The 18,770-nt window shown below is 40.5% G+C and overlaps 1 protein-coding gene across 1 annotated transcript in view; it reads left to right on the top strand.

Moving 5' to 3' along the window:
• The first annotated feature begins 387 nt into the window (after nt 1-387).
• The window catches only part of ASCL1 (achaete-scute family bHLH transcription factor 1), a 158,092-nt gene continuing 139,709 nt past the window's right edge, over nt 388-18,770 (top strand). Inside the window, exon 1 of the mRNA XM_023631353.2 lies at nt 388-715. Within this exon, the coding sequence (XP_023487121.2) occupies nt 685-715 (31 nt within the window). The 5' untranslated portion in view covers nt 388-684. The remainder of the gene's footprint in view (nt 716-18,770) is intronic.

Raw genomic sequence — 18,770 nt, forward strand, 5'->3', positions numbered from 1 at the left:
TGGACAATGCTAGTGGAAAAAACACAAAGTTCCTACCTTAAGCTCCACATATGATGAAAGAAGGGCTGTCCCATAGGCTTTGATGGCTCCACTTTACTTGCAAAGATTGAACGCAATAGTAAATCAATAGAGCTGACCAAGGTACAAAAGGGCAAAAGAACAGGGTGATGACTGAAACCAAATATCTAGTCAATGGTGCCAAGGACTGGAAGATCCCACAAGAGGCTGAGAGGTCATCCAGCTTCACCCCGTCCCACACTCCGTCCCAGTCTTTAGGCAGGATGTGTAACCTTCTTACGGTTCTCCCAATGCGTCATACTCACTCTGTCTGTCAAAGTTCAACTGAGGCTGAGCATAGTTCAAGTATGCCCTTCTTCAAATTTTCTCACGACTCTAGGCCTCATCGAGCACTTCCTCTTCTGACCTTCAATTAGATCATCCTTTCACTTAGTCCTCAGAAGCATATTGAACACCTGCTATACGCACAACAGGATGCTGGGAATACAGATCTGAAAAAGACAGAGAGTGCACTCAAGGAGTTTGCAATTTCTACCAGTGGAGGAAGACGTGAAGAGGGGACGACACACGCTTTGTTCTCAGGAAGACCTCAGCAGATGAAGATACACTGAGTTGCAAATACATTGTCTTGTGGAACACATCCAACAGGGTTCTCACCAAGATCACATGGAGTTCCTAGAACAAAGCCTGGCTCGTGGTAAGAACTGTGTAGATATTAGCTTTTATTGTGGTTGTTATTACTACTACTGCTATTATATATTATATTTATTTTGCATTACTTTATTCTCATTTTGCTGTCCAAGAAAATAGAAGGGTAAGATGCCATCTCACCCAAAAGTGGTTTAGTTGATGAAATTACCTTTTACTCAGTGACTGGTAAATACCAAAGCCAGCAACACTTTATTTCTCTACCTGTGAAACAATGCTACCAATATCTCTCTTTTTGGTTTATTTTATTGGTTCATCAATTCCTCCCTTCATTCATTCAACCAATACTTGTGGAGTTCCCATTATGTGCCAGATTCTATGCTAGGAATGGGGAATATAGTAATAAACAGGACAGGTATGGTCTCTGCCCTCCTGGAGCTTGCTATGTTCCAGATTTGGAAGAAGATTTAAGTAAAATTATGTTACGCGAATGTATTTTGTGACACATAGGGCTGGGTAAATGTACATTACCATTATACTTTAACAACTCATCAACAGTACTGCTGCCAAGCTTGGCCTCCAGTCTCTGGAATGGAGAATATCATTGGGCTTACTAAGCCCTGCACCTGGATTCACTGGTACTTTCAGAAATGTCTGCTGAATGAATTAATGAGTGGAGGAGTTAATTAGACGTATTGTTACTGAAATTTCATTTGCTACATAAGTAAAAATCATGATGAAAAGAAGGGGATCAATAAGAACATGTACGAATTAATAAGCTCCTGTTATGTGATAAATATAATTGCTGTCTTCCTAGTGACCATGGCATTTGGTATCATATTCTCATTTTAGAGATGAGAAAAAAAGTGAAGTTCAAGGCTATTAAGTAACTTGCCCAAGGCTTCAAAACTATAAGCACAGATAGTAAAGGAACCAGTGGCCTGAGAATACACCCCATTTTCCTTCTCTTTTAAGGAGAAGTCTCATTCTTTCCCCAGACCCCATTTTTATTATTGGGGAACACAGTCTTCTTTTCCAGACTAAACTAAGTGAGAATGGATGAGGTGATGAGTTCTACCTAATGTGTCGCAGCTGGAGGTGGGTACCATGGCTATTAGCTGAAATTAGTGCCCTGAGGGCAATCATTACCAGTCCCAGCCTAATAGGAACCCTGGGCATTTCTGATAATGCAGTCTTGATTCCCTCCCACCATCTTCCAAATAAAGTGAAACAAACAACAGATTTCCTTAACACCGAAAAGCCAGTGTCTGTGCTGAGTGAGAATTGATGTAGAACTCAGTCACACAATAAGAGGGCCAGGGGGGCCTGAAATTCACCTGGTCCAACTGTTTACTTGATGCATGAATCTCCTCTGCTCTGTCCCCACCAAAGGCCTTCTAGCCTGTGCTTTCATGTCCCTGGGGTTGGAGAACTCACTCATGCTTGGGGTCATCCAATTTGTCTGGAATGAGCTGATTGGAAAATATACTATATTTTGAGTTGAAACTTGCTTCAGGTGTCTTCTGCTCATTGGTTTTCATTTTCTCCCTTGAGGTCACACAGAAATCTGATCAGCTATCCCCATAATTAGAGTTTCCATATTGCTCTTATGCTCTGATGTCATACCACACACTTAGACTATCATACACTTGATGTTTTTTCTTTCAACTCATTGTAACTTAAACACCTATTTTAATCTCAAAACTGAGAAATAATATCTGTGAAATCAAAGGTTTGATGTGTTAGTTTTATATTTTTTCTAATTACATTAGCAATGTACCATTAATTATGTGTATTATTTATATTAATGGATTATTAATTAACATTATTATCCATGTATCAATGGTGGTATAGCCACCCCATTTGGGGAAATACCATACATGTTCTTTCTCTATATACAGTATATGAAAATAACAATCACAGCCTTCATTAGAACAAACATCCCCAGTCCTTTCAATTGTATATCATTATGCAAAATTAATTTTCTACTCTGGTTATTTGCCTCCAATTTATCTGCGTGCCCATTTAGGTTTGGGGGGCCAGTCTCAAATACAACTCTCTAATTATATATGCCCTGACTTTATGAGTACAATCTGTGTTTTCATTTGCTTTCTTGGCAGTCAAACTGCTGTGTGTATTTCTAAAGAATTCACTCGGTTTTAACATTCTTAAGGCTTTTTTCATCTGTACCAGTGTTATATCATCATTTATCATCTTATTCATTCTTTTGAGCTTTTTCCTCTGGTAGATAATGTTCCTTTTTTTACACTTTATTGAGATATAATTGACATATAACATTGTGTAAGTTTAAGGTATACAATGTGTTGATTTGATATACTCAGATGTTGCAAAATGATTGCCTCAGTAGTGTTAAATAATACCTCCATCACTTCACATAATTATGATTCCTTTTTTGTGGTGATAACATCTAAGATCCACTCTCTCAGCAACTTTCAAGTATGTGATACACTATTATTAACTATAATCATCATGCTGTACATTAGACCCCCAGATCTTATTCATCTTATAATTGGAAATTTGTACCCTTTGACCAACATCTCTCCATTTCCCCCACCCCCCAGCCCCTGGCAACCACCATTCTACACTCTGTTTCTATTAGTTTGGCTTTTTAAAATTCTACATATAAGTGAGATCATATAGTATTTGTCTTTCTCTGTCTGACTTATTTCACTTGGTATAATTCCAAATTCAAAGAGACTCAAATAAGTGGAAAGTATCCCATGTTCATGGATCAGAAGAATTAATATTGTTAAAATGTCCACACTACCCAAAACCATACATAGGTTCAATGCAATTCCTATCAAAATCCCAATGGCATTTTTCTCAGAAATAAGAAAAAGAATTCTTAAGTTTGTATGAAACCACAAAAGACCTTGAACAGACAAAGCAATCATGAGAAAGAAGAACAAAGCTGGAGGCATCACACTTCCTGATGTCAAATTATACTACAGAGCTATAGTAATCAAAACAGTATGGAGGAACAAAAATAGACACATAGACCAATGGAACAGAATTGAGAGCCCAGAAGTAAAACTTTCCCATATACAGTCAACCAATACTTGACAAGGGAACCAAGAATACTCAGTGGGGAAAGGAGAGTTTCTTCAATAAATGGTGCTGGGAAAATAGGATAATCACATGCAGAAGAATAAAACTAGACCCTTGTCTTACACCACTCACAAAAATTAACTCAAAATGGGTGAAAGACTTAAATATAAGACCTGAAATTGTAAACCTCAAGAAGAAAACATAGGGAAACATCTCCTTGATATGACACCAAAACCCCAAGCAACAAAAGCAAAAATAAACAAGTGGGACAGCATCAAAATAAAAAGCTCTGCACAGGAAAAGAAGCAATCAACAAAATGAAAGGCAACATATGGAATAGAAGAAAATATTTGCAAATCATATATCTGATAAGGAGTTAACACCCGAAATATATGTAAGGAGCTCATGTAACTCAATAGCAAATAAAACCAAATAATCCTATTAAAAAATGGATGAGGGGCCTGAATAGACATTTTTCCAAAGAAGACATATAAGTGGTCAATAAAACCATGAAAAGGTGCTTAACATCACTAATCATCAAGGATATGAGATTCAAAATCATAATGAGATATTATCTCACACCTATTAGAATGGCCATCAGCAAAAAGACAAGAGATAACAAATACTGGCAAGGGTGTGAGGAAATGGGAACCCATGTTCAATGTTTGTGGGAATGTAAACTGGTACAGCCACTTTGGAAAACAGTATGGAAGTTCTCCCCAAAATTAAAAATAGAACTACTATTTGATCCAGCAATACCATTTCTTGGTGTATATCCAAAGGAAATGAAATTAGGATCTTGAAGAGGTATCTATACAACCATATTCATTGCAGCATTATTCCCAGTAGCCAAGATATGGAAACAACGTAAGTGTACACCAAAGGATGAATGGATAAAGGAGATGCAGTATATATATATGCAGCGGAATATGATTCAGCCATGAGAAAATCCTGCCATTTGCAGCAACATGGATGGACATTTTTCATTCTGTTGTAACCAAGTAGAAGAGCTTGCAGTGATCCTTACTATATTTCATCTTGGCCTATCAATTTAACCTGCAAAGGTGCTTGTTGATTCTATTTTGTTACCTAAAATATTCATTCTCTCTCCGAGCCTCTAGCTATCTATAGATTTGACAAACATGCATTCTGTATCTTCATCCAAATCATTGACAGGCAAGTGGTTCTAGAAACTTGCTTCCAGGTTGGTATTAATCCTTCAATCATCTTGCTTTGGGAACTAGTTTGTATAATCTTATGAATGTTTCTTCATTATTAAGACTCAAATGAGTTTTATCATTGAACATGGCCTAAGTAACACTCTGGTAATTATTTCTGACATACTTAAATACTTCTCTGTATGGACATATTTGAGTTTTATGATTATTAAAGATTGCTTTAAAGATAACTCACCTCTGAAAGTTATAATGAGGTTTATTGAGTACTTAGTTGTCCACTCATTGTAGCAAACACTTGACATATACTGAGTACTTTTAATATAATCAACTCATAATGGTAGGTATTACTGTCCTTAAGACACAGGTGAGGAGCTCCTGAAAGGTAATAAAACCGTCAATGTAAGCCAGCTAGTAGGTGGAGGGGCTAAGATTCAAACTCACGTCTGTCTGATATCAAAGCACAATCCATTTCCATTCGAAGGTAGTAGGCTCAGAGTGAAAAATGGATTTGGACAGATGGACATGTCTGCTTCGGAGTTTGCTAGGTAGAGTGCCTGCATTTGCAAAGCTGATAAGTAACAGTTGTCTTAGAAAAATATCAAATCCTCTGCTGAGGGCTTCGATTTGGAAATGTTGAAAACCTTAGTCACATAATCTCCACAGAAGAGAGACTCATGTAGAAGTGAAGATGAGGCATACTCTGATCTTGTGAGGAGTCTCAGTGTGGAAGCTAAGAGTGGACAGCAGCATCACGCTTTACTTTTGCACGTTAGAGCGATCATTTTAAAGGCTAGTGTGCTAAGCCAGAAAGCAGAATTTAAAATGAGCTTATCTGTGGTCTTTAATTACGGCACACTTCCATAGGAAGAAGAAATAAATGTTGTCTACGTTGATCCTCCAATCCTGCTGCTGCTGCCACTGTAGCTATCTCTATCTTGCTTCTACTGGATAAGAAATACAGTGATGCCATCTCGCTAACCACTGGCCTTCTCCAGCTACAGTCTTGGACACAAAAGCAATCTAGATCCTTTCTCTTAAGAATTGCTGTCCTAAAAATGGGGCTGCATTCTTCACTCCACCCTGCAGAGGCTACAGAGGGCCAATCAACATGGGAGCCATTTCAAAACAATGTAGGAGACTGATGGCTCCCAAAGGAAAGATAGACTAGTGACTGTGCCATGTGGACTTTAGTTACTGGACATTCATCCCTTTGGGAGATAGTTGAGATGGCTGCTTTTCAATGGGTACAGCCTCTCTGCAACCTTGACCTTATTTTCCAGCTCTTAAAGGGTGGGTGGAAGCAAATTTTTCCAGTAGAAGGCTGTGTTTCCAGGTGCCAAAAATGCACTTGGCCATGGAACTGTTACAGAAGGCCTCTGGGGGAGCCTCTGTGTTTTTGCATGGTTGTGGGTTGCTAGGTCTGGGATAACCTGGGGCACACTGCATTGCTCACCAAATCCTTAAATGAAGTGCTTTAACAAGGGAACACGGGGTAAGTGTGCCTGGCTTTTCGGTCAGGGTTGGCAAAGCCAACTACATAGCTGCCATGTCGAAGACCTCATGCAAGGTATGTCCAGCTGAAAGCATGGAACGACTTGGTCAGACCAGATGGCTGGTCAGTGTGGGAGGAAGCTAGTTATGTTTAAGGTAATCTGAAATATTTTTTAATAATAAAAATTTCATTTATAAAAGAACTTTCCACCTGCTTCTCAGTAGCAGAAGAGCCAAGTCTATGTAACTAGGGAGAATTTCACTCCAGTGGAAACTGTCTTGCACACATTGTTTCCTTCCGTGGTCCAGTGACTATGCTCCCAAGAGAGATCAGGCTGGGACTTCCCAGGATGCACTACATCAAAGATGCTGGTGCCAACCTAGACCCAGAGTGAACCGGAAATCTGATTTGATCTATAAGGTGATCTGCTTGATTGCTAGAGCAAACGTAAGGCCCTCATGTAGCCCCAGGGAGAGAAAGGCTTGAGTAGACAGCCCTCTGAGTGTGGCCCCTCTACACGTGAAGTGAAACTTCCCTGCTTTGAATGAATGTCTCTGAAGCCACCAACACGCCTTGACAGTGGTTAGCTGACTCAGAGAACTTTCTTTATTTGGGGTTGGCATTTGGGGTCCTGTATCTGGCCCCAACAAAATAGGAAGGGAAGTCTGTCTCCACAGCTGTGTAGTGTGCTCTGATGCATGTGGAAATTGGCATGTACCTAGAAGCTGTCCATGCAATACAGTGGGGGAAATTATGTTGTTTTACAGAGCAGCTGCTATGATACTCTTTCCTGTATCTGGCTGGTATTATTGTCTCAATCTTCTAATGGTCTCCTTACTTCCCCACCTTGTCCCCTCAGTCTCGTCTCCACACAGCAGCCAAAGTCATGCTGTTCAGACCTAAGTCAGATCATGTCACTGCTCTGCCCAGAACCTTCCAAAGGCTTCACATCTTGCTCAGAGTGAGTTAAAAGCCAAAGTCTTCACAGTAACCTGCAAGACCCTACTGATTCCAACCTGATCTCCTACTACTCTTCCCTTTTACCCATTCTGTTCAGTCACACTGGCCTCCTTGCTGTTTCTTGGGGACATTCCTGCCTGAGGGCCCTCACTCTTACTTTTTCTTTGCCTAACTACATGGTTTGCTCCCTCATATCCTCCAGATTTGCTCCAATGTGATCTTCTCAGTAAGACCTTCTGTGACCCTTCCTAATATACTAGCATTACCTCCTCCCTTCCTTGCCTAATTTTTCTCCCTAGCATTTATCAATCTCTAACATACTATATACGCTTATTTATTTCATTTATTGGATCAACAATCTCTGGGAGCAAGGAATTTTGCCTAATTTGTTCCTTGCTGAATCCCCAAGATCTAAAGTGTGTCTGATGTATAATAAGCACGCATCAATACGTGTTCAGTAGATGTTATATCATTTAATTTTCTCAGCAAACTTGTGAAGCAGACGAGGAAAATAAGGCTTAGAGAGGTTGATTAACTTGCTCAAGGCCACATTGACAGTCATTGCTCTTTCTGACTTGACCAGTTACTGCAGGGCACCCTTATACTGCTTCTCCTGCCATAATACTGCGTCTCCTAAAATCAGTAGCTTTCAGGTCTAGTCCTCCCACCTCTCATAATCCGTAGTCCCTTCCACACCAGTTCCTACAAACTGAAGTTATCAGAATTCCACCATAATTTCTCTTAGGCCTTCCAAAGTGGAGAGCCATACTTTTCTATGCTCTAGCTCACTCTCTGCCCAGAGTGGGCCAATGATATAAGGAGGTTTCCTGTAACCAGCCCAGTTAGATACTGAAAAGAAATCCTACAAATGAGAGCATTCTAAGTAGACTTCCTATAGCATATTGGATATGAAATGTACTTTATAAAGTTTTCTTATTACATGTTTTTCCTGACCACTCCAAGTAAGAATTTTGACCGTGGACTCAGAAAGTTCTGGCTCAAATATCAACTCTCCTGTATGCTCTCTGTGTGACCAAGGGCAAGCTGCTGAAATACCTCTTTGGCAATATTTCCTAATCTATAAAGTAGTTCTTACCACAGAGAGTGATTATAGTGAATGAATGAGATTATGTTCATGAAGCATTGGTGAATATGAGGAGAATGCACAGAACGTTTAGGCACAATGAGAGATGGTGGCCTCACTGTCAAGAGTAGGGATCTAAAGAGGCTCACGCGAACTGAGCAGTTTATCACCATTCCATAGCCAAAATCACACTCTTGATTCCAGAAAACCTAACTAATAAAAGAATCCGCTATTGACACATTGGCCCAGGTTAGAATGTGTGAATGAATTCATCACCACGGCTAAAAATAACAGGAAACCATCAAATCATCCATTAATCAAAAACATCAGCTAACAAACTTCCACTATGTTTTCTTCATTACCAGGTCCTAATATTTAACATAAAATTAAAAAGTACTCTTGGATCTTATCAGTATATTAGTATATTTGTGGGGATAAAGATTTATATGGGAAAAAAATACTAAGAGCACTCTATTGTAAGTGGGGAGAGGCAAATACACAGCAAAGGCCACCAGCACTGGAGCGGGTAGAGAGCTTTCCCAGAAGAGGCAGTCAGTCAGGAAGGACTCAGAAAGGAGGTAATACCTTGGGCTGGCCTTACACATAAACTGGATTTGAATAGGTGGCAGGAAAGCAGACAGGTCATTAGAGGAATACGTTAGCTTGAAAGATGGGGCTGAAAAGGAAGGATGGAGTCAGAAGCTAGAGAGCCTTGAACAGTTGAAAGAATGTTGGCCTTGATCTTACAAGAAACAGGGGAATGGGTCAATGTTTAAGAACATAAAAATGACATGGAGTCAAAGAAAACTGGATCATAGGAGCTGGAAGTTACCTCATCCAGTTCAGCCTCCAGTTGGGACTGAGGAAGAAACTGAGGTCCAGAGAGATGAAGCGACCTGCCCAAGAGACCAGTCAATCCATGATAAAACTATGACTTCAACTCTGACTCCTAGTCTGGTATTCTCTCCATCGTGTCATCTTCATACTAGGGCAGCACATCCATGACTAATTTTATGAGACATAAAACATATATCCCTTATCCTATCTCCTTACATGTAAACCAACCATGAATGGGCAATGCACGCTTACTGCTGCTACATTTTAATATCAGCATTAGACGACCTAACAGAATTTAGTCCAGTAATCTAGTGAGCGAAACAGAAGCATCCATGCTTGCTTTTCTGATAGCCTGAAATTACATGATACCTGCTTTTCTTTCACATTTGCTGCACTTTCCCTTCAAATTCCACTTCTTCTCCTCACTCATTCTTCATTCAGTAGGTCTTAATCCCAGGCCCTGTCTGCACCATGTCTGAGCCTTGAGACTAGGTCGTGGCTTGCCAACAGCCAAGCATTTTCTAAAGAAACTAGAATAGATTAGGCCCTGATTGGAATAAAATTTGTTTTTACAGTTCACATCTTGAAATAAAATTTAAACTTTTGCCTGGTGTACTGAGAGGAGCCAAATATAAATTGATAGTGAAAATGTTGTCCCTTCACACGGCCCAGGAACCACATGGGAGTGTGATTTTCTGGACCAAGAGGTGATGATGGGACTGACGGTGGGATGGGCTGAATGCTGGATGGTGTTCAGTCTAGGACACAAGATATGTTTCTCTAGAAATTATTTCCTGGAAACAGAATTACCTCACTGTACTAAACTCTTGGATGTGCCTTTGTTTATACATCTATAACATAAGGGAGGGTAGGTACGTGGGTGAACTGGAAGATAGGATGCCCTTTGAGATACTTTGAAGCCCTATAGTCACTTTATTCAATTTTAACCAAAATGTCTCAGAGTCAGCTTTGGAGAGTTCTGGTTATTAGGAGAAAAAAGTCTATGCATTCTTGCATTGTACATGGTTTTATACTTCGTACTACATCCCATACTTAGAGATCACAATCAACTAGCTAATTATTAAAGGCCCCAAGAAGTCCTGCAGAAACTAAACTTTGCTTAAACAGCCGTTGCTCAAACTTATTTGATCGTGGAATGCTTTTTTCCCCCGAGAAATTCCTAGCCTAATTTTTCTATATTTATCAGTAAGAAAATAACGGGTGAAAAACAAAAGAATAATTACTTGTGAGAACTGGGCAAATGCTTTATCTGCTAACATGAGAACATGATCCAGTAATTCTTGACAGCGGTCTCTAGAGGAGAAAAACAAGAAGTGATAAATATAGTTTGTAGTCACATAGGAAAGGCCTTATTGAGGGCAATCTGTGGAAAAATCTAAACATGATTTATGTTTTGACGTTCAGAAATTATTCCAGAGCAGCTCACCTGCTAGCTGGTTAAAATAATATTATCTCAGAAAGTCCAGCTAGTCTGAAGATAAATTCCTATTTAAAACAAATATTACTACATTTGCACAAATAGGTTCAAATGTCATAAATGATTTATAACAAAAGCACTAAAGTCATGTAAATTCCCTTAAAATCAACAACCTCCATTTGCATAACCATATTGTCAATAAAATCCTTTCTTATATGTTATCACATTGAGTCACTCAACTATTCTGATTTTCATCTCCAGTTTATAGATAAGGAAAACACTCAGAGATGCTAAGTGTAGTGGGTGTTGTGGTGTGCCACTCAGATTCCCCTCAGCAGCAAGGCTCCCCTTTCTCCAGCTGAAATTGTAGGCTGCTGATGGCTCAAACTGAGTTCTTCCCCAAGAATAGCCCTCTGCTGAAGGGAATTGCCTTGCCCAAAGTCAGGTCCCCTCCTGGGGTGGCCCACATCTACTGAATTGTCAATTAAAGTGTAGAAATCTTCAACCCTTTACCTTAGTTCAGGGCATCTCCAAAGGGCCATGCTAGATTCATAGTTCCTGAACCTCCTGTAGCAACTTCATCACGGTTTGCTTTTTGCCTCTTCCCAGTCCTACTTCCCTCATTCTCTCTTAGGTGTGGATCCCCAGGCCCTCCCCAGTTAACATCCTCCACACATATCTCTGCCTCAGAGCCTGACTCCTGGGAACCCAAAACCTAATGACTCTAATTAACTTGACTAAAGTCACCCTACTAGCAAATAACAGAACCAGAACTTGAATGCAAATGCCGTGCTGTCATCACACCAATTTGCCGCTTGGCAGGTGGACCTATGAATGGATGTGACCTCTACAGCTACATCTTCTGCCATTAGGCACCTCATTTGCTGGTTTCAGTCACACTAGCCTCCTTTGCCTTCCTTGAACACGCCAAATCCAATCCCGTCTCAGGATTTTACAATCTTCTCTCTGTCTGGAATTTCTTCCCCCAGATCATTACGTGACTGACTCTTGTCAATTAGGGTTCAGCTCAAGGATCATCACCTCAAAGATGCCTTCCCTGACCATCCAATAGAAGGTCATCCCTCTGTTCTAGTCTTTCTTCTCTAGCACACCACTCTGCTATATCTTCAGATTAGCACTTACTGCTCTGATATTAGCTTATTCATTTATTTGTGTGTTGTCTTCTCCCGACAGTAGGGACTTTGTGAGTATTCTCAGTGCTTCCAACAGCAGTTCCAAAAGTGTGGTCCATGGACTCCTGATCAAACTATATTCATAATAATACTAAGACATTAAATATTTTTCACTGTGTTGACATTTTGCAATTGATTATGTGAAAGCAATGGTGGGTAAAACTGCTGGCTTCTTAGCATGAATCAAGTGGTGGCATCAAGCTCTGCAAATAGTCATTGTGTTCTTCACTATAACGTCTTTGCAGAAAAAAAGGCAATTTTTTTTATTGAGGTCATAATAGTTTATAACATTGTGAAATTTCAGTTGTACACTATTATTTGTCAGTCACCATATAAATGTGCCACTTCACCCCTTGTGTCCACCCCCCAACCCCCTTCCCCATGGTAACCACTAAACTGTTTTTTTGTCCGTGTGTTTATCTTCCACAAATGAGTGAACTCATATGGTGTTTGTCTTTCTCTGTCTGACTTATCTTGCTTGACATGATACCCTCAAGGTCCATCCATGTTGTTGCGAATGGGATGATTTTGTTTATTCTTATGGCTGAGTAGTATTCCATTGTATATATATACCACATCTCCTTTATCTATTCATCAGTTGATGGACATTTGGGCTGTTTCCACATCTTGGCTATTGTGAATAGTGCTTCAATGAACATAGGGGTGCATAAGTCTCTTTGGGTTCTTGATTTCAAATTATTTGGATAAATATCCAGTAGCGGGATAGCTGGGTCATATGGTTTTTCCAATTTTAATTTTTTGAGAAATCTCCATACTGTTTTCTATAGTGGCTGTACCAGTTTGCATTCCTACCAGCAGTGTATGAGAGTTCCCTTTTCTCCACATCCTCTCCAACATTTGTTATTTTTTGTCTTGGTGATTATAGCCATTCTAGTGGGTGTGAAGTGATATCTAAGTAGCTTTGATTTGTATTTCCCTAATGATTAGTGATGTTGAACATCTTTTCATATGTCAGTTGACCATCTGTATGTCTTCTTTGGAAAAATGTCAGTTCATATCCTCTGCCCATATTTTGATTGGGTTGTTTGTTTTATTTGTTGTTCAGCTGTGTGAGTTCTTTATATATTATGGAGATTAACCCCTTGTCGGATATATGATTTGCAAATATTTTCACCCAGCTGGTGGGTTGTCTTTTCGTTTTGATCCTTGTTTCCTTTGCCATGTAGAAGTTCTTCAGTCTGATGAAGTCCCACCTGTTTATTTTTTCTTTTGTTTCCCTCATCTCAGTAGAGATGGTACTCGAAAAGATCCTTTTAAGACCAATGTCAAAGAGTGTACTGCCTATATTTTCTTCGAGAATTTTTGTGGTCTCAGGTCTTACTTTCAAGTATTTGATCCATTTCGAGTTTATTTTTGTGTATGGTAAAAGATAATGATCTACTTTCATTCTTTGGCAGGTGGCTGTTCAGTTTTCCCAACACCATTTATCGAAGAGACTTTCCTTTCTACATTGTATGTTCTTAGCTCCTTTTCAGAGATTAGCTATCTGTAGACGTGTGGTTTTATTTCTGGGCTTTCAATTCTGTTCCGTTGATCCGTGTGCCTGTTTTTGCACTAGTACCATGCTGTTTGGTTACCATAGCTTTGTAGTATATTTTGAAGTCAGGGATTATGATGCCTCCAGCTTTGTTCAAAAAGCAAATTTTTTTAAAGAATGCCCTTGATGAAACAATAAAAATTATTGTTTTAAAATTGTGGCCCCTGAGCACACATCTTTTTAATATTCCATATGATAAAAGGAAAGCATCCATTAACAGAGTATAAAGGTTGTCTTGAGGAAAAGCATTTATGCAAGTGATTATGAACTGCACTAGCTGTATTTTTCACGAAACACCATTGTTAGTTGAAAGAATGCCCAACAGTCAAACTATGGTTATTTCTATACATGGTTAAAAGATCCATTCCCAATGCAAGATAGAGCAAAGTGTTCTAATGTAACAGAGTGTGAAGAGTTAATTGATACAGTTTCCAATTCCTCTTTGCAACTAACTTTTAGGAACTTACTCCTAATTGAGTTTTATTTTAGCATCAAAGAAGATTATCCACAGTGATCTAAAAAGGCTATTAAAATACTTTCCCCTTTCCAACTACATAACTATATGAGAAACAGATTTTCTTTATATACTTTCACCAAAACATATACCACAACAAATTGAATGCAGAGTATGAGAATCCAGCTGTCAGATGAAACCAGATACTAAAGAAATTTGCAAAAATGTAAAACAATGTCACTTTTCTCACTAGTTTTTTCATTTTGAAAAATAAAGCTATTTTATAATGTTTATAAATATTGCCCATACTAATATGTAATGGATTTATTATTGTTAACTTAAAACCAATTGATCAATATTTTTTTAAATTTCTAAGTTGGTAAATACTGATAAATATAACCCACATAAACAAAAGCTCTTTGGGGTCCTCAGTAATTTTTAAGAGTGTAAGGAGATCCTGAAACCAAAATGTTTGAGAATCTTTGGCCTGCAATCAGTGCTGGCATAGAGTTGGCTTTCAAAAACTATTTATTGAATGATTCCAATATTTATGAAAAGGAATAGATAATAAAAATACACTTATAGATTATAGATCATGTCTCTGAACATTGCAGAAATAAAATACTGTATCCATTTGAGTGAATGAGTACACTTTCCTGGTGGTTCAAAGTAATCAGCTGTCAATAGAGAGATTACCCAACCCAAGTTTGATGGTCTTGAAAAGAAATTTCCATTTCCTACAGATAACCCAAATTTCAGGTAATTTAAGAATGAAGTTGTTGGCAAAACTAGTTCTCATAGGCCTTACCTTGCTCAGTAGTGTTCTTTACCTGCATCTAAAAGGGAAGAATTCCAGCACAGTGTCAGATGGCTACTAGGTTCATATCTATGCTCTAAACATCAGATTGCCCAAAGGCATGGTGGGAAATCCTGTTTGAATAGGACGTCTGCTTTAGTAACCCAGACACTTGAATGGAGGTGTAGCAATCAAATTCATAGTTGGGAGAACCAAGCTGCCACTCTTTCTCAAGCTCCCCTCTCAAGTCAGAGCATGATAACCAGAGAGAAGCAAAAAAAACTAAGATTATTGACTGAACTGGTGACCCTTTCAGCTCAGTCTTCTGTACTTTCAGTGTCCAGTGCAATTGAATAATGCAGCTATGGCTCATTTGATCCTCATAGAGGATTTAGAGGCATCAGAAATTCAGGCACTCACCAACTCCTCATGCATGTTAGAAAGTTAATAGACACAATTTATTCTTGAAAACTTTGCATCATATCTTGTGATGAGTGAGAAGACTATGAGGTTTTACACAGCTAGACTACAAACTATTGTAACACATTCCCCCGGCGTAACAGTCACACTGGTAGACATTATCAGTTAACAAATGGTTTGTTACTAATAACAGCTAAACTATTGAAGGTAGATGCAAGATCATCTTTATCATAACAAAACAGAGATGATAACATTAAAAAGCTTAATGTGCATTACTCTCTTTTCCTTCTATGTACTTGACCTTCACTGTAATTGACCTGGTCATCCATTTGCTGAGGAAGTGGGGTTGTCACAAAGGAGTACACAGTTAAAAGGTGAAGGTAATGGGGCCGGCCCCATGGCCGAGTGGTTAAGTTCGCGCGCTCCGCTGCAGGCGGCCCAGTGTTTCGTCAGTTCGAATCCTGGGCGGGGACATGGCACTGCTCATCAAACCACGCTGAGGCAGCGTCCCACATGCCACAACTAGAAGGACCCACAACTAAGAATATACAACTATGTACCGGGGGGCTTTGGGGAGAAAAAGGAAAAGATAAAATCTTTAAAACAAAAAAAAGGTGAAGATAATGTTTATTCAAAATAAGATTTCAAAGCAAGAAAAAAGGCGTGAAATTGGGATTTTTGTTCAGAAGGGCTTCTATCCCTCTGTCTCCCTTTTAGTACGGGCCATTCCTGGAAGACCAACTCTAAGACTTCTCCCGTAGGTTGGTGAACGTACTCCTTGTGTATGTAACAGGAGCTTGCCAATTCATAGTAATAGAATATGACGTAAAAGGGTGCAAAATAAAAGTCACGTCCCTGTCTCTATACACCCAGACACTGATCTCAAGAGTAAGAGACGTAGAGATAGAAAGCAAAGCACGTAGAGTATGTGTCTCGATATTCCCATCTCCCACCTTGGCCTGGAGAAGGGAAAGTATACTAGGGAAGTAGAGATAGCTCTGATCAAAGAAGGGAGTTTCCTGTCTCTAACTCCGTATTTGAGGCTTTGGGAAGGTGCCAAGTCACAGACTTCCCCCCATATCATCCTGAGGCATCACCACATCAAAGTGGGCTGGACAGGGCACTGCGGTCAGGCTGAAGGTGGCCTTGAGTTGAGATTTCTTTGAAGCTGCCTTCTGTTCCCATTTGGGGTAAACATGGAGTTGAGAGCCAACAGACTTGTGTTGGAGTCTTTTCTACTTCTGGTAGGTGAAATGATCCTGTAGCTGATGCTGGGTGGGCCTTTTCATCTGGGCAACAAGACGAAACCAAGTTGGAAAAGAGGGGAATGAACAATTCTCCCCAAGGGCACTTCCCAGGTCAAAGAATGTTTAGCATTGGAGGCCAGGAACATGCTGGCTGGATTGGAGGGCTTGCAGGATGGAGAGAAAAACAGATTTTAGATAGAAAGCTCAGCCCAATCAACTTGGAAAAGGGTGACCCTTAGATGTAAGCAAAGGTTATTTATGGGTATGCAAAACTTTACCAAGGAGAGAGGAGAGTGAAATGGGGGTAATATTTTGAAAAGCAATGTGCTTTACTCTTGCATTTCCCAGTACATGGCTTAGCATATCCATCTGCAGAGAGGAGAAATTAGGAATGCTGCAATTAGAATGCAAAGAAAAAGCACATTAATAATTTTCAAAATTGGCCCCTTTTATAATAGCCTCTCTTTCACTCATTTGCATAGCAATGTGCTTTCTGGAGTGTGGCAGGGGTGGAGTCTGAGTCTCAGCAATGAATTATACATATATTATACATATCCCACAATGGATGCCGTCTATCTCACAGTGCTTGATCTTGGCACGTTCCAGGGCATCTGTCAAAAACATAAGTGACACTCACCATGTGTGCTTTGGCAGGAAAAAGTAATTAAGAACTACTGCTTTACATAATGAACATGTAGTTTGGATAATAAGCAGCTTGGAGGGGTATTAGGGGTGGTGTGAGGGGAGAGTGTTGAGGGGAGACCCAGGGCTGGGCTGTGGGATCTCCGGCAAGTGGTGTACCTCGCGGAACTTCAGTTCCCCCTTCTGTGGAAGGAGAGTTGAAGATGATTTCTAGGAAACCTTCCAGAAGAAAGAACCGGGAACTCTTCAATGCCTCAGGCCATGGGGTTGAGTCCCCTCACAAGCTTCCAAGGACACCAGAGGAGACACAGCTGTGTGCAGAGTGGCCTGGCCTGCAGCAGGGACCCTGAGATGGGCTCAGTGGGGCCTCAACAGGACAGTGTGGGAAGAGGGTCACTTAGTTCTGCCGCCTCTGGCCTCCCCTTTCTTCTCTAGCCTTCTCATTACCTTCTCCCCTACCCCCACAAACCCCATAAAATGCTCAAGATGCTCCCCTTTATCAAAAAGGGCTTACAGTTAAGCTGGTACCAGTAATTTATCCTTTGGTGTGAATTTAAGCCAATATTAACCTCCTAAGGAGGAGTTGGGTCCTCCCCACCCCATACACTGCTCCCTGGGATAATACCCTTCTGGGCTTCTGTGCCTGGCTCAATTCTGTTCCCTCTGCCAGAAGCTTACCCCTCCTGCTGCCCTTCACCAAGCCCCCAACCCCCTCACGTCCTCTTCCTGGTGAGCTTCATCCATCCTTCAAGACAGCCCAGATAAATGCCACCTCTCCTGTGCAGGCTGGGAGGCACCCAGCCCAGGGCAGAGTGATTTGCTCCTCCACTGGGTTCTGGCAGCATTAGGGACATGCCGAGTGTCCCCTGCTCCCCTGACTTGCGCCAGATCTCCTGGCTGACTCTTTTTTACAAATCCGCCTTCTAAATATTCCCTCCTCAGAGCGGCCCTCCTTGAACAGCCTGAACTTCCAGGCCCCTCCCCCAGTGATTCCCTAATCCTATTTTAATTTCTTCATGACACCCATGACTCTCTAGGGTTGCTGTATTTACATACGTGTTTCATGTTTACTGTCTGTCTCTTCCCATGAGAAAGGAAGCTCCAGGCATGGAGGGACCTCGTCTTGTTCATAGCAGTTTCCTGGCAGCTAGAACACAGCCTGCTCCATTATTAGGGCTAAGCTATTGTCAAATAAATGAATCTTGTACATTCCTCAAGCACTTGTCGTGCTGTATCACATGCGATGTATTTCTCTCTTTCTGTCTCTCTGTCTCTGTCTCCCTCTTTTTCCCTCTCCCTGTCTCTGTCTCTTCTCTCTTTTTGTCTTCCTCTCTCTCCTTGTCTCTCTCTCTCTCTGTCTCTCTCTGTCCTTCTCTCACTCTGTCTCTATCTTTCTCTCTCTCCCTGTTTCTCTCTCTTCCTGTCTCTCTCTTTCTCTCTCTCTGAACTCCTTGTATCCAGCTATGTGTTTTCAGCACGTAATCCAGTACCTGGCACATCTTAGGAGTGCATCAGATATCTGAGTGTCTTAGTCTGTTTGGGCTGCTATAACAAAATATCATAAATCGGGTGATGTATAAACAACAGAATATATTTCTTACAGTTCTAGAGGCTGGGAAGACCAAGATCAAGGTGCCAGCAGATTCGGTGTCTGGTGAAGCCTTTCTGGTTCACAGATGGCACCTTCTCACTGTGTCCTCACGTGGTGGAAGGGACAAGCTAGCTTTCTGGGGTCT

The sequence above is a fragment of the Equus caballus genome, chromosome 28 (genome assembly GCF_041296265.1).
Source record: "Equus caballus isolate H_3958 breed thoroughbred chromosome 28, TB-T2T, whole genome shotgun sequence".
Lineage (NCBI taxonomy): Eukaryota > Metazoa > Chordata > Mammalia > Perissodactyla > Equidae > Equus > Equus caballus.